General features: G+C 52.4%; 1 protein-coding gene across 9 annotated transcripts in view; it reads right to left on the minus strand.

The window, feature by feature from the left end:
• IQSEC3 (IQ motif and Sec7 domain 3) overlaps positions 1-12,637 on the minus strand; it is a 92,072-nt gene extending 79,435 nt beyond the window's left edge. For all 9 annotated transcript variants that reach the window (XM_027541015.1, XM_027541014.1, XM_027541016.1 and 6 more), the window contains exon 1: positions 12,042-12,637. In XM_027541015.1, coding sequence (XP_027396816.1) covers positions 12,042-12,559 — 518 coding nt within the window. In that variant the 5' untranslated portion in view covers positions 12,560-12,637. The remainder of the gene's footprint in view (positions 1-12,041) is intronic.
• Positions 12,638-16,264: the final 3,627 nt, after the last annotated feature.

Raw genomic sequence — 16,264 nt, forward strand, 5'->3', positions numbered from 1 at the left:
ATAGAGGTGAGGAAACACTTTTCACTGTAAATTCTTGCATCTTTCAAGTTTTGTACTATGTCGATGTTTTGATACTACCTATTTAAAAAAAGTAAATTCAACTTTAAAAAAAACACAACCAGATTGACAAAATGAAAGCCAAACGTGAAAAGTTCAGCACGTAGGGTTTTAAAATGAAAGCCACGTGCAGAAGGACAGGGGGCCAGAGCAGAAGGACAGACTGCTTCCTGAAGAACAGAGAATGAGCTTCTCTAACAGTGGCTTCTGCATCTACGGCCCGGGGCTGAGAAAGCCAGTGAGTTCCTAGGTGCCATGCAGAGCCAGGGAGCAAGCGGAACCTGCACGGTTGGGGCAGGGCTGAGAGAAGGACTCCGCCTCCCCAGCTGGCCGGCCACATCTGACTCCTGAGCCACAGGGTTCATTGCAGCTCCAATGTTCTAGGAGCCAGACTGAGGGGACCGAGCCACCCACAGACCCGCCTGGAGCAGAAATTACAGGCCTCCGTACGCTTGTCTAAAAGCAAAGGAGGCAGCTGGAGAGAGTGGTCAGGAAGGCCAAGGAGAATTGACTGCCTTCAAATACTTGAGTGGCTGTCAGAGAATGAGGAGATCTGTTCTAAGCCCTCTGGAAGACTCCACCTTCCAAAAACACTTTTCGGCCCAGTTCTTGCCAGAGGGGGCCCCAGATAATACCTGTCCTTGAGGCCCCACTGGGCCAGGTGCCCAGGTTGCTGGGTGCTTTACTGACATCCACTCTAAATTCACGGTGGTCCTGGGGGGTTTCACTGTTCCTACTCCTACTTTAGAGACAAGAAAACCGAGGCTGTCACTGCTGAGGGGTCACATCAGTAGGTGATGGAGTCAGGGCTCAAACCGGAGGCCACAGTCTGAACCACTACAGTCATCACAGGTTGGGCCAGAACTCAAAGGTCGTGTGATTCTGCTGCTGTTCAGTCGCTCAGTCGTGTCCAACTCTTCCCAACCCCAAGGACTGCAGCACCCCGGGCTCCCCTGTCCTTCACTATCTCTCAGAGTTTGCTCAAAGTCATGTCCATTGAGTTGGTGATGCCATCCAACCATCTCACCCTCTGGCGCCCCCTTCTCCTCCTGCCCTCCATCTTTCCCAGCATCAGGGTCTTTTCCAATGAGTTGGCTCTTCACATCAGGTGGCCAAAATATTGGAGCTTCAGCTTCAGCATCAGTTCTTCCAGTGAATATTCAGGGTTGGTTTCCTTTAGGTTGATCTAGCAAGCTAAGGCAGGGCTGGGATCCTCTGCCAAAGTGACTTGGGTACAAGGAAGGCTAGTGAGGTGGATGCTGAGTAGAACTGGACCTCCCTGACACCTCCCTGATCCCCGATCCTCTTCGCTGCCCCTGCGGCTTCTCCCAGAAAGGCAATGGCCCTTTCCACAGTCCCGGCTGAGACATCCAGCTTGGATCGTACGCACCCTAGGGCAGCGCCCCTTCCCCTGCCCCTCACCAGAACCCGTCTCCAGCCCCCCGGAGGAGGGCAGCGGGTCGGGTCTGGGGAGGGCCCGCTGCCGGAAGCCCCAGCTGGGAGGGGAGGCGGGGGCTGGGATGCTCCCAGACACCGTGGGCGGGCGGCGCGCCAGTCGGGGTGGGGGTTGGGGGGACGGAGTGCGCTGCCGGGGAGCAGCCGACCCGCGAGATGCGCCCCTCCCCACCCTGCAGGGCTAGGCGCGCAGGTGGGGGCAGCGGCCACGCTCCCCGGGCGCGTGACTCAGCAGCCGCCTCGCCAGGCGGGGCGCGGGGCACACAGCTTCCCGACGCGTGGGCGGTTCCGAGGGGGTTAGGAGGGGGCCGCCCCGTCGCCCCCGCGGGAAGCGCCGAGGGGCTTGTGGGCCGGGACGTTCCGCAGCGGCCGCTCGCCAAGCCGCCCACGCAGCCCCGAGCCGGCCCGGCGCGCCCGCCCCCGCGGAGCCCACGGGACGCGCCGCCTGCGGAAGGGCTTCCCCAAGCTCCGAGCGCTCCCCTCCGGCTGCTCCGGGGTTTACGCTTCAGTGTCCGAGGGGCGGGAGCCTGCAAATCCTGAGAATCTGGAGCGGGAAGACCCCGCGGAATGCAACCCGCCCTCCCTGACCTGCGGGCCCTGGCCTCCCTGCACGGGGCTCCAGGGTCTGTCTCCTTGGTTTCTCGCAAAAAAAAAAAAAAAACAAACAAAACACCAGCGGATTCAGAGCTCCCTTCTTGAGGCTCTTAGCATTTGCAAGTCAGTTTTCTCATCCAAGGTAAGTTGGTCCTGTTGCAGTGACCTCTGAACGGCTCAGCTTTGCCCCAGCCTCGGTGACCGGTAGGCAGAGAGGGGCCCAGAGGTGGGCAAAGACCGATTGTCCCCACTGGGCAGAGAGGACACCAAGGCCCACTGAAGGGAGGGGGGTGGATTTGCAGCAGTTCACCCTTGGGGTCAGTGAGGGTGGGCACAGCGATCAGGACCCCGGAGTCCTGGCTTCTGGGTTCAGTCGAGCTGCTCCAAGAAACTGTCCTCTACCCACCCCTTCCACTGCTGCCTCAGGGTGCCTTCACGTGCCTCTGGAATTCCCTTTGGCCCTCTCCCACGGGTCCTTAGGAGTTGAGTAGCTCCAAGAATATCCAGGATGCCCAGCAAGCCGATTTGGAAGCACCCGGGCATCTCTGTTCCTAAAGACCAGTCTGTGCACCGGAAACGTTAGACACAGCCAGGAGATTCCCAATTGCTCTGCTGAGTTTTTGTTGCTGTTTTAAATAATCATTGTGTTGAAGTGATGTGTTGAATGAAAATCATGGTAGATTGGAATCATTTATCACGGAGGAAACTGTGGAATTCCCTTGCCTCTCCACTGGGATGGGGAGTGCATTCCTGATTGGAAACAGGGAGGCAGCTGATTTGACCTGCTGCACCCAAACTTGGAGAGGTCATGGGCGCCAGGCCCTGGCCACAGCTGGGCCAGTTCAGAGCAGATCACTGCGGTTTGGCCAGCATCTTGCTGCTGCCAGCACCTGAGCGTCCAAACACAGCACCTCTGCAGAGTCCCAAATACCTTGCCCCTGTTCCGCCCACCTCCTTCTTCCCGGAGCTCACAGCCTCCAGAGGCCAAATCTCCTCCATGCTCCAGGCAAAGTGAGGGGGAGAAAGTGGAGGTGCTGTAGACTTGCCCCATTGGGGGACCAGGAGGAGAGCTGGCTGGGCAGCAGAGAGAAGCAAGCATTCAGAGAAAGAAGGAAGCCAGAGTCGGGACAGCGTGCGCAGTCTGGGCGATGAGAAGGCAGCGAGGAGGCCTGTGCTGTGGGGTGGAGCCATCACCCCCTCCTCCAGCCTGGAGTCAGGAACGAACCCACCCTCGCACAGACGCACCTTCTCCGTCCCCCAAATGCAGCCACGCCAGACTCACACCCACTCTCCCTCCCGGCAGCGTCCTAGCGGCTCCCTGACCGTAGCTCACACCACTGCCTGGTGGAGAAACGGGAGAGGCCTGGAGCCTGGCTGCTGCTTCCCATGGCTGCTCCCAGGCCAGGCGGTGACCCCAGAATCCAACCCTTTCTCCTTTGTCTGTTTTCTACCTGGTGACACGGCAGCAAATCAGGTTTCCTTTCCCTCCCATCCTCTTAGACCTGTTTTCCATTTCTAGTTGAGCCTGCTGATGGGCTGTGTGCATGTGCAAAGAGAGAGAGAGAGAGAGTGTGTGTGTGTGTGTGTGTGTGTGTGTGTGTGTGTGTGTGTGTTGGAACACTCCAAGGCTTTCTTATGCTTCATTCTTCCTAAAGCTTCCCAGGCTGAGGACTGGATTGCTCAGAGGCTTGGGTCAAAGGAGGAGGGGGCTCTCCATCCTCACGGGTAGAATTGGGGTGGGATGTACGCTCCCCAGTTGGCCTTCAGACCTGAGCCTCTGATCCAGCGTTTCCCAGGTGCTCAGCTGGGGAAACTGTGCCCATGAGTCTGGGCACCGCCCACCCCCTCATGGACCTCCCTCCAGCTGAGACTTTCTTCAGCCCTGACGCCGTACCCCCTCCCTCCACTCAAGGATGGATGAGGCTGCCTGTGCCCTACGCACTGAGAGCTTATTCCTTCTCATGTTGTTCATCACACACTGCTACGTATTGAGCTGGCCTCCATCCCCCACCCTTCTCAAGCTCATGTAACACCCACCTACTGCCTGCCAACATCCCCCCACCATGACAGACTCCATTAGAGTTGTGTGAGAGTTTTGCCATCTAACATATTATTTTAAGGGTCTAGAAAGGATCAAAATTGCTTAACCAAGCACCAGGATGCTCCTTAGATTCCTGCCTTGTGAATTTTACACATGGGGCTCATTGGGGAAGTATTCCTTCTCCAGCGCAGATAATCTCAAGACTAGCCAGTGTGGGAGTGAGTGCCCCGGGTCCCTCCCCTTTGCTTGCCAGGCAGTGCTAATTCCTTGCAAAATACAGTGGATGTGAAGACCACTCAGGCTTCATCAGCCTCCCCTGTGAGCCCTTCAACACCTTCTGAGCCTCCTGCCCCAACTGTTAGACATCTCTTCCCTTGTCAAGCTTGTCCTCAGACACTGTTCAGATAAACTCCCATGCTTTCAGAGCCAAACGTGTTGTTTTTCTCCTGTCCTAGGAGAATTTGCATTTTAACAAGGGGGATAACCTGAAGTCCCCAAAGGAGTCCCTAATTGTGGAATTGCCGGCCTAGGCAAGATGTTCTGGAAGGCAGAGAGACCTCCCTGGGTGCCCTACACCCCTGTAACTGGAGGTAAGTTTGGCCCTGCACACCCACGGGGCAGCGCTGACTGGTTCTCTCAGCCCCTCACTGCACTCTGACAAGAGCGCTGGATGAAGAGCATGGAGAAGCTGAGTTGTAAACCTAGTTCGGCCACTAATCAGTTTGGAAGCACCAGCCCCTTCTCTCTCAGGCCATGGTTTTCTCATTTACCAAATGAGAAGTTCGGTGCAAATGACCTTCCAGAACCTTTTCAGCTCTGACATTCCCCTGACATTCGGAGGGTCTGGGGGACCCTGGTACAGCTCCCAAGGCGGTCCAGCCCCTGGGGCTGTAGACACCTTCCTGGTCGGGGCAGGGGTGGGGTGCTTCTCTGGGCAGGACTTCCACTGGCCTGTAGGCCTCCTGTCCACAGCAGTCCGCCCCCTGCTGGGGAGGGAAGGTAGTGCTCCGCACAGCCCCCGCCTGGCAGTTACATAACCCTCCCAATGGGATGTTCTAAACAGCAACAGCACAGCAGCCTTTGCCCTGCCCTGCCCTGCCCGGTGCTCCCCCCTCCCGCCCCACCCCCCCCCCCCCACACGCCTTTGCCTGTGATGGCCTCACAGCCACAACTACCTTTCCATCTTCTCTTTTCCATTTGTTTTCTTGCTGCTGTTGTTCAGCTGCTAAGCCATATCTGACTCTTTGTGACCCCATGGACTGCAGCACACCAGTCTTCCCTTGTTTTTTTCTAGAAGGTATTTATTCTAAGAGAGTCCTTGCAAGATGAAACTCCTTTAGCCTCTGGGCTTGACCAGAATGAAGCAGAGTCCTCCCCCAGCCACCCTGACCGCCCAGCTTCGGCCAAAACACCACATTGGGTCAGGCCTCCCACTTTTCTCAGCCCTGCTCTGTCTCCCTTTCTGACTGCAGAGTCCTGCGAAGAGTGGGTCTGCCTTCTCCCTTCCCTTCCCAGAATGGGAGAATTTGGAGAAATGGATTTAGCTTTCATTCCAGTGAACGGGAGGCATTCTCCTGGTTCAGACTCCATCCCCCACCCTCCCCTGTTGTCCTTGACAAGGTCACATACGAGATGACACTGTGGTTTCCCCATTTAGAAGACGGATGAGGTCATTGTCACCACTGTGGGGTGTTGGGTGGCGACTCGGGTCCCCTCAGTGTCCATAAGAAAAGTGCAAGCAATCTGAAAATGCAGCTGAAGAAATTCAGGTTGGGCTTAAGGAAGCAGTTCCCAGCTATTGAGTTGTGAGACCTCCTCACAGCTCACTAAGGGACGACGGGTTTGTCCCGCCCAGCTGCATTTCGAGGCAGGCTCCCATTCACATATCTGGTGCACACTGTCCAGAGGTTGAGTGGTGGTTGAAGAAAGGTCACACATAGAAATGTGGCCTGGAACACTTCCTGAAGGAATCCTCAACCTGGATTCTCCTCGATAGCTATGGTCTCACTCTGGATGAAACTTGGGTCCTGGTTTCTTTATCTGTAGAAATATTACAGTGTATTGAGCACTTACTACGTGCCCAGAACAGCTTAAAATGTATATAATCTAATTAAAAATTTTTTACAACAACCTTTTAAAGTAGATATTATTCCTTATTTCATAAAAAAAAAAAAAAGGCTCAAAAAAGGTATAAGGGAACTCTACTCAGTGCTCTCGTGACCTAAATGGGAACCCAGAAAAGGGGATATATGTATACATGTAGCTGATTCACTTTGCTGTACAGCAGAAACTAACACAACATTGTAAAGCAACTATCCTCCAATAACAGTTGAAAAAATAAATGTAAGGCATTCCAGCTGGTAGCTGGTGGAGCAGGATTCATACCCGGTATGCCTGCCTGCAAAGCCCAGGTTCTGAACCACCTGGGTCTTGAAAACTCCCAGGTGGCTCAGCGGTAAAAAAAATCTACCTGCCAACACAGGAGACGCAGATTCGATCCCTGGGTTGGGAAGATCCCCTGGAGGAGGAAATGGCAACCCAGTCCAGTATTCTTGCCTGCAGAATCCCCTGGACAGAGGAGCCTGGCAGGCTGCAGTCCATAGGGTCGCAAAGAGACACGACTGAGCGACTGAACAACAGCAACGTGGTTTCCTTAAGTTCCTTTTAGCCTGAATAACCTAGTTTCTCCCTCCCGCTACTCCTCCTCTTACTCGACTGTTAATGCCCTTGCTGCCTGAAGTGGACAGAACCCTCCATTCCTGTGTGAACACAAGAAGCCCTTTGCAGCTTGTGTAGGAACCCACACTTCATGCTTCTCACGAAGCAGAGGAGGAAGGTGCTGCAGCGGCCTCAGCCTCAGAAGTCCCACCACATGGCCTTGCGTTTGGGGGTCTGCCAGGTGCAAGGAGCGCATCCCCAGGACCTGTTCCTAAGATACCCCTTGCTAAACCGCTGCCACCCTGGGTCCTCTGAGAGTTCTTGCAGGCCCCAGTGGAAAACGTTTAGGGCCTGCAACAGGGCCATCTGTGTCTAAAATTCCTTATGTGGGGTTTAAGTCCAAGATCCAGGCCTCTTTCCAGACCACAGTCCAGCTGATTGTCTGGCTCTCCCTGATTTTTCATGTCACCCTCCCCCCAGACCTGACCCATCTGCCTTTTTTCACAAGTGACCTCTGAAACTCGGGCCGCATAGATATTTGCTGAATCAGCAGGACCAACTGCTGCTCCTCTCACTGGATTTCGGGCCAAGAGGAAGATGTGCCAGGATGGCCTTGAGAGGGCCTCTGCTGTTGGCCGTGTGGTTCTGAGAAGGGCTGGGGAAGGAAGGAGGTGGCGGTGGAGCAGGCACGCAGGTGACTTTTCTCTGGAGTCCGGTTGTTTTGGGCTGAGAGTGAGGAAGGAGCAGTGGCCCGGGCCCTCAGAGCGGCAGGGGATGGCAGAGCGCCCTGAGTGTCTGCCCGTGCCAGCTTCTGGGTGGGCAGAAGATGCCCAAGCCCTCCCCCTCTCAGCGAGCCTTCACTCAGGCCCCTTTTCCAGCTGGCCAGCCTGGTGTCGTACCCTCCTTATTGAAATGGGCAAGAGGAGGACAGGGAGGCTGGGGAACAAGAGCGTAGTGTGACTTCCTCAGCTAGCAGGGGTTTTAGCCACTGGGAAGAAAGGACCAGTACTGAGTTCTTCCTACGTTGATGGGTTTAGCCTTGGGGGGTGAGGGGGGTGATGGGGGAGGGGCTGTAGGTCAGAGTGGGGAATGGTAAGTGCGTGCATCACAGACATTTCCTTGGATTGACTCCTCCCAGCTCTGTCCCCACCCAGCTGTCCCTGCCTCTCACTGTTCTTCACGTAAACCCTTGGCGGCAACTTCAGAAACCTCTCTGGGCTGTGGATATGCTGTGTACACTCTCCTTTTTACCCCATTCTGTTCTGATAGAGGCAGGCTCTGGGCACCTGCAGTCCGCTTAACACTTACCAAGATGTTTGTAAACCCGTGTCTCAAGTGCATTGAGCACGGATGGTCTGTGTCTTTTCTGTCTTTTCGCAGCAGAGAGTGCAGGATTTTGAACGGATACAATAGAGTTGACTGACAGACCTTCACACACTCTTAAGAGCTCCCATGAGGGGCTCTTCTTGGAGATCTGCCACCTCCAGGCAGACAACCTTGATTCAGTAGGAGCACAGATGCCTGCTCCAATCAGGGTCTCAGACAACAGGCTAGAAGTCACTTCCAGTAGTCTTCCTGCCATCCCCTGACTCTGGGGAGCACAAGACCATGGTGCTCAGATGACCCAAGATTTAGTTTATGCTTAGGATGGGAGCAGAGAGGAGGAGACATGTCTACACAGCTTACATGGAAGCAAAGGATGGAAGGAAGAAAATATGGGGAGTGGGTGTGTTTGAGGGGAGGGATGAAAGGGGGAAGACAGAACATATAAAAAAGACAAAGGAGGAAGAAGAGAGGACAGGAGCTCACAAGACATTCAGAGTTCTCGGCCCCATGGAGATGGGGAGCTCCAGGGTAGGAGCTGAATTTGAATTATAATGAGAGAATCTTAGCCTGCCTCCAGTAATCCTCTGCCCATGGACGTGAGGACTTGGGCAAGCTCTGGGATCCACTGGCTCTAAACACATGGCTGGGTGGACAGATGGACACATGCTCAAGCAGAGAAGCTGTGGCCACACTGCAGCCTGGAGCTTCAGGCTGGGTCATATGCTTCCATGGCGAGGAAGGGACTTTGCTGGGTCAGGCTGAAGCTCTGGCTCCAGCCAGGAAAGGGATAATCAATTCTGTAGAGGCTGTGAGCCTTGATTGAAAAAATAAAGAGGAGGAAGCTAGATTGCTGCTTTCATTAAAAGGCAAAAGCAGTGGGGGCTGGAGCTTAGCAAGAGCCAGGAAGCAGCAGAGAAAGAATGTTAACCCCTTGGGTGTCATTCTTCGGGATGTCTTTACACTCACCCGTTCCCACATTGTTGCTTCCTTGACCTGACCTCCAAGGCCACCAGCTTCGCAGTTCCCTTAGCTGGAGGAGGGAGAGGCTGGGCGGCATATTAATGGAGATCTGATGACAATTAAACGATCTATTATTTCTCAGCCCCAGGGTCCCCAGGGCTCCCGCCTCTCCTGGATTCGGGGAGGAAGATGAGTTCTGGGGATAAGAGATAAGCTGTGCGGTGAGATCACAAGCCTCACAGTGCCTGGTAACCCTCACCCCTGCCTCAGCAACCTCACCAGGGCTGCATTCTCACCCTACTGAGGCCAGAAAAGGGGAAGGAAGAAACGAAAAAGGATTTCAGCAAAATTATGAAGGAGAGACCCCTCTGCCGGCTCTTCTTCCTACGTCAGCATGCCCAGTAGGGAACTGATTCAGCAGGGAGATTCCCAGGAGAGGCCCCAGGAAAAGGACTGCTGGCTCGGCTCTCTCTCCCCCAGTCTCATCCGGTCCATGGAGTGCTGCCCATATCTAACCCAACAGCACTGAGAGGTTGGGTAGAAAAGGACAGACATGCAAAACGGGGGTCGTGGGTGGAGAGCAGGATGGGGCCAAACTTGTAGTCAGCAAAGACGATTCCTTCCTGAGGTTCTGCGGGGGAAACTTGGGCTGAAGTTAAGCAGAAAAGTGGGGAGACACGGGGATCCAAAAGGCATTAGTCTGTCTGGATGCCCAAGATTTCCCATCCAAGTGGGGAGGGAGCTGAGGGAGGAGGTGAGGCATTTGTTTCTGAGCTCTCTAAGTCTCTGGGTGTCTAGGCTTGAGGAGCAGGGTAGGGTGAGCTGGCCGATCTGAAGAAAGGAAGGGGTTGCTGGCAGTGTTAACCTCTTGGTACCTGGCACAACTTCCTGAAAGATTTCCAACAACTTCCACTCTCTTCCACCATTTTAATTACTTATTTTTGTCCTGCTCCCTTGGGAAGGAAAAGCAGGACAAGGGAGAGGGGAAGATGAGGACCTGATGGTTTCTCTCCAGTTGTGACATGTGAGGCTGGATAGGAATCCAGATGATACCTAAAACCCCTGGGTTCCCAGCAAGAGCCCCTGGGCCAGAGAGTTTGGGCTCTTTAAGCTGCTTTGGGGGCCACAGCAAAGTCCTTATTCAGGAGAAATGAGCTTTCCTCCACCCTTCTTGCCCACACAGTCCCCGAAGGGATGCAGAGAAAGTGGGAATGTGGTGGAAAAGGAGGAGGACATTGAGGAGCGTGAAGAGAGGAACCACGATTCCCTGGGAGCTGTGGCTGCCCTAGGAAATGGAATAGAATAATTCCCCCCCTATTTGGGGCGGGGGGAAACACATGGCATTTTGGATTTTTTTTTGTTTCAGATTTTTTTTTCACCTTTTGCTGAGCCATGGGCAGTAAGGGAAAACTGCCTTTCTGCTTTTTCTGCCAAATAAGGAAAGAAAACCGTGACACTGAAGGGAGAGCAATGGACCATTGAGGGAGCTTGGAAAAAAAGCCGCATCTTCTTGGGGTTTGAATCAAACGCTGTGGAGTCATCCTGGATCTTCCCCTCTTAAGAGCCCAAGATTTTGGTCACGTCTACCATGTGTCCTGACCCAACTTGTCTAACTCTGCAGTAGATACAAGGAAAAAATGAGCCTACATCAAATCTTCACAAGTATCTGTAGATTAAAGCATGCCAAGGCTGCTGAAGATGACTCTTGGTTCTTCTCCTTTCCCACCCCCAACTTCCTTACCATCCCCATTGTCAGGGTCAGGTGCTGACTAGCTTCTGATTTCCCGTGAGCTGTTCTTCCATCACCTGTCTCCTCAGAGAAAGGAAGCTGACATGGTCACAGCCTTCCCAACACAGAGGAGAGAATATTCCAGTCTTCTCTTCTTCCCATATCCCTAGTTCATGGACATTGGATGTAAAGAAAAAGAACTTGAAGTTCTAGAGTTTCTCATTAGGAGCTAATAAGCATATTTCTCTCTGGACCTAACATGAGATTCCACTTATCACCAAATAACCAAGGGGAGACAAGATTTGCAGTCACCAGCCATAACAGGAATTACATCCAAATGCCAACTCCGTTTGCCAACTGTCTCATCATTATTCCCTTTCCACGATTGCTAACACTTTGCATAGAAATCCTCCTTGAGTCAGAGGGTAGAGCTGTAACCAGACAGACCTGACACTGAAAAGGGATTCTCTGTAGGCTTGATGGGTTGTTACCTGGCACCCCTCTAGATTTGTGGGGATTCAGAAGAAAGAGGGTCCACTCAGGTCAGAGCAGAGTAAGCTTCCCCAAACAAGCCACTCCTGGCTTTTGACTCCCACTGCATCGGTTAAAGAGCTAGCTTGTTCCCCTGGGAGATGCTTTCTCCCACCCTCCTCTTCCTCTGTATCCAGCCCCCCTTCCTTCTCACATCATCCTGCCTCTCAGCCTTATGTTCTGCCTCCCAAATCCCCTCAGACCCCAGTTCTACTCTTCCTGGACCCTGTCCTTTTTAAAGCTCTTAACATGTCTTTTTTTTCATATCTCCCTCTCCATTCAAATAATTTTACTACCCAAACTCCCATCCAGATTTTCCCTAACTTAAAAAGATTCTTCAACTGTTCTCTTTTCTTCAGTTTAATCTTCCTCCCTAACTTCGCCCCCAGTCTTGTCCCCTTTGAAATCTGCCAGTTTTCAATAACCCTAATCACTTAACCCCCATGTCTTTCCTCCTCTGACCCCTTTTGCTCCAACATCCCCCAGACCCCCTCGAACACTGGTGTCATTCCCTCCTTCCCCCCAAATCTCCTTGACATACTTCTGCCCCTAAGCATCTTCTCACCCCTCCACTTCACACTGCCCTAGTCCTCCAGACTCGGGTGCATCTGATTACCCTCTCGTCCCCCACTCACGTCCGTTAGCTTCCCTCCCTCCCACAACGGTTCCCATGCCTTCTTCCCCACTCACTCGGGTCTCCTGCTCAGGACGCCCTTGCCGAGGGCGGCGGGGGATTTGTGCTGAAGGAGGGTTCCAGCAGCAGCGCAACAACTCGGGGGACGCTCCTTCTCCTTGTCGGCCACGGCCCCGGGCGCCACCGGGTGCTGGTGGGGCGACTGGGGCGCGTGAGCCCTGCCGCTGGGGCCCGGCTGGGGCTGAGCCAGGAGCTGTCCGTGGTGCTGAAGCGGGGGCTGCTCGGGCGCGGGCTGTGGCGCGGCGGGAGGCAGCTGTCCGTGGTCCTGGAGCTGCTCCTGGGCCCCGGCGGTGGCCGGCGACGGGGGCACGAGCCCGGGCGGAGGCTGGGCTTGCAGCAGCTGCTGGTGCTCCCACAGGCTGCGGTTCTCGGCGCTCAGCTCGTCCAGCCGCCGCTCCAGCTCGTCGATGCGCTGGCGCTGGGTGTGGATGAGGCTCTGCTGGTTCTGCACGATGGCCGTGAGCTCCTTGAGGTAGAGCACGGCGCGCACCGGGTTCTCCAGCAGGCTCTCCATGCCGCCCGCCGCCGCCTGCGCCCTGCCTGCGCCTCGGCGGGCGGCGGGGAGCGCGAGGGCGCGCACGAGCCCAGCAGCCCCGGCGGTCCGCTCGCCTCCCTCCCGCCGCCGGCGCCGCGTCACCGCCACACCGACATTCACACACGCACGGGGGGCGGGACCGCGGCGCCCGGGCCCACCTTCCCCCTCCCATCCTCCTCCTCCCACCCCCTCCAGGCTTCGTGAGGAGTCTCGGCTTCCTGCAGGGCTGTCAGGGGCGGAGAGAGGCGAATGAGAGAGCGGGTAGAGGCTCAGGATAAACGGAGGGGGCCCGGGATGGATGACATGAATCTGGCAAGAAGGCATAGCCGGCGAGGTGGAAGTGAGGTGGGACCGGGAGGAGAACAGAAGCAGACAAGGAAAGAGGAAGCAGAAAGGGAGAGGATGGCGAAAAGAGACAGAAATGTACGAGAAAGAGGAAGTCTGACAGGTCACTCGTTCTTTTTCCTGTGTCCAGTCATCCCAGGGGGTGAGGGTCCATTTTAAAGACCTTCCGAGCAGAGGCCACCCTTGCCTCTTGAGTGCTCGGCAATCTTGTATTCTGCTGGGGGAATCCCCTGGAACAGGAGGGTCATGGGACACTGAGAGACCCCAGACAACATCTGGTCCTACTTCTTCAGCCAAGGGGAAACTTAGGCTAGGAAGGCTGTTTGTTTATGCTTGATTTTCTCTGGGAATGAGACCTCAGGACAGTTTTAGCCATTCTAATAGGAACATGAACTAAATAAACCAGACCCTCTGTGTCATGGACTAAAGAGCTTCCAGAAGCTTCTTAAAGAGATCATTCTGTTTGAAAAAACATCTATGAAATGCATACTGCACAGAACACTGTGCTGGGTGGTGGTAAGATAAGGGTGACTAGGATGGAATCTTTGGCTTCTTGAAGCTTATGATTAAGTAGGTGAAACAGGTAATAAATATTCCATTTCAATATTCAGTGGTGGTTGTAAGTGATAAGATGGAGATTGCCCCGAGTGCTCTAGGAGCCCAATGGCTTGGGGATTTGAGTATGCTCCTTGGGGGGAATAACACTTGAAGTGGGAAAGATTTTCCAGAAAGGGAAAACAGCATTAGCAAAAGCTCAGAGACAGGAATCAGTGTGGACTGAGTCACTCAATAATTTCTACAATAAATTTACATAAAACACACACTAAGTGCTAAGTAACATACTAGGAACTATACAGGCTAGCCGTAGCGTAGATCACAAGTTATCATTTCTGTATTCAAGAGGATTGCAACCTAGTAGAGTAGTTATGGCATGCACATGAACAACTAGAATATAAATCAAAGTTTCTGTAAGAGGCCTTTAAGCCAAGTGCCATAGGAGTTCAGGGGAGTGAGAAATTGTGTTTAACTATGGTGATCTGATAAGGAGGAGGTGTTATTCAAGCTGGGCCCTGAAGGATGGGAAGTGTGTCATCAAATAGACAGAACAGGGGAAGGTCATGTCAGGCATGAAGATACGTCAGGCAGCAAGAAAAGACTAAGGAATGGAAATACAGCACCTCTGTTCAATCCAGTTTGGCAGGAAATGACCCTTTCCTCTGGGCTAGGAGTGCTCTTAGCATATTTGTTGGACTGTTGCATTTTCCCTGTCTACCTGCTGCTCCCCCAGGGTGGGTATATCTGTTGATACCAGGTATCCAGTGAGCTGGGTCAGCCACACCCATCTGGTGCCAGACTTAGATGACCTGGGGAGGATCTGTGCTCTGCAAATATATTGGTTTCTCTGCACTTGGGTTTTTATTTTGCTTTCTTCCCATTTATTTTCCTAGCAGATTTCCTTTTGTAAAGAATAAGTGCAGAAAGCTTATCCACAGCTGAGCCAGCAGTTGTGAGAGCAGAGCACCCAAGAGGGTGACCAGTACTTCCACTGAAGAATGGAGATTAGAGGGTGGGATGAGAGCGCACACAATGCAAATGCTTTTCTTCTGAATTTTCTCTGCTTGCCTAGTTGATTTGTTGTCGAAACAAGAGTTGGCTGTTCATAGACACCAATACTATGTCTATAAGTGAAATAGTCTGCAGCATAATTATCTATGGCGGTCCCTATTAGTTCTGCTGTGTTGGAATCACTTGGAGTGGAGCCCAAATGTTTTTATCTTTTAACTTTTTTCCTTTGATTAAAAAAAAATTATTGAGTTACAACTCATGTAATAGTATGCACCCACTTCGTGTGCACAGTTCAATGAATTTTGACAAAAATTTATACTGTGTAATCAAAATTTCCATCACTGCAAAAAATGGGGTTATTACCTCATGCCCCTTTGCAGTCAATTGCTGTCATCCTCATCCCCAATCAACCACTGATCTGCTTTCTGTCAAGAGAGATTAGTTTTGCCTATTCTAGTCACATAAATGGCAATCACAGCGAATATATTCTTTTGTCTTTTCTTTTTGCACAGCATCATTCTTTTGAGGTTCATCTGTTATAGGTATCAATATTTTGTTCCCTTTTATTTCTGAGTAGTCTTCTATGATATGGACACACTATAATTTATCTACTCGCTTATTAATGGATGGACATTTGGTTGTTTCTTGCTTTTGATTATCTTAAATAAAGCTGTTGTGATCATTAATGGACAGTTATTTATGCAGACATGTTTTCATATGTTTCATATTTTATGCTACATGTGTCTTCAGTTCAGTTCAGTTCAGTCGCTCAGTTGTGAATGACTCTTTTCGACCCCATGAATCGCAGCACGCCAGGCCTCCCTGTCCATCACCAACTCCCGGAGTTCACTCAGACTCATGTCCATCGAGTCGGTGATGCCATCCAGCCATCTCATCCTCTGTCATCCCCTTTTCCTCCTGCCCCCAATCCCTCCCAGCATCAGAGTCTTTTCCAATCAGTCAACTCTTCGCATAATGTGACCAAAGTATTTGGAGTTTCAGCTTTTGCATCATTCCTTCCAAAGAACACCCAGGGCTGATCTCCTTTAGAATGGACTGGTTGGATCTCCGTGCAGTCCAAGGGACTCTCAAGAGTCTTCTCCAATACCACAGTTCAAAAGCATCAATTCTTCAGCACTCAGCTTTCTTCACAGTCCAACTCTCTCATCCATACATGACCACTGGAAAAACCATAGCCTTGACTAGACGGACCTTTGTGGGCAAAGTAATGTCTCTGCTTTTCAATATGCTATCTAGGTTGGTCATATAAGAAAGAAAAATCTAGAATTGGAATTGCCAAGTCATATACATATATATATATATACACACACACACACACACACACACAAATATTTAACAATAAGAAACTGTCAAACTGTTTTCCAAAGTGGTTGTACTGTTTTTTGTTCTCATCAGCAGTAGGTGAGAGGTTCACATGTTTCACATCCTTGCTATCACTTGTTATTTTTAGCCTTTTTTGGTTGCACTGGGTCTTTGTTGCTGTGCACAGGCATTCGCTAGTTGCAGTGCAAAGGCTTCTCGTTGCCGGGGCTTCTCCTGTTGCTTCTCTTAGAGCATAGGCTCTAAGGCACATGGGCTTCAGTAGTTGCAGCTCACAGGCTCTAGAGCTCAGGCTCATTGGTTGTGGCTTGTGGGATCAGTTGCCCTGCAGCATATGGGATCTTCCCAGATGAGGGATTGAACCCGTGTCCCTTACATTGCAAGGCAGATTCTTAACCACTGGAACACCAGGGAAGCCCCTGTAGGAAGAAT

This window comes from Bos indicus x Bos taurus, chromosome 5, assembly GCF_003369695.1.
Source record: "Bos indicus x Bos taurus breed Angus x Brahman F1 hybrid chromosome 5, Bos_hybrid_MaternalHap_v2.0, whole genome shotgun sequence".
In the NCBI taxonomy this organism is placed as follows: Eukaryota; Metazoa; Chordata; class Mammalia; order Artiodactyla; family Bovidae; genus Bos; species Bos indicus x Bos taurus.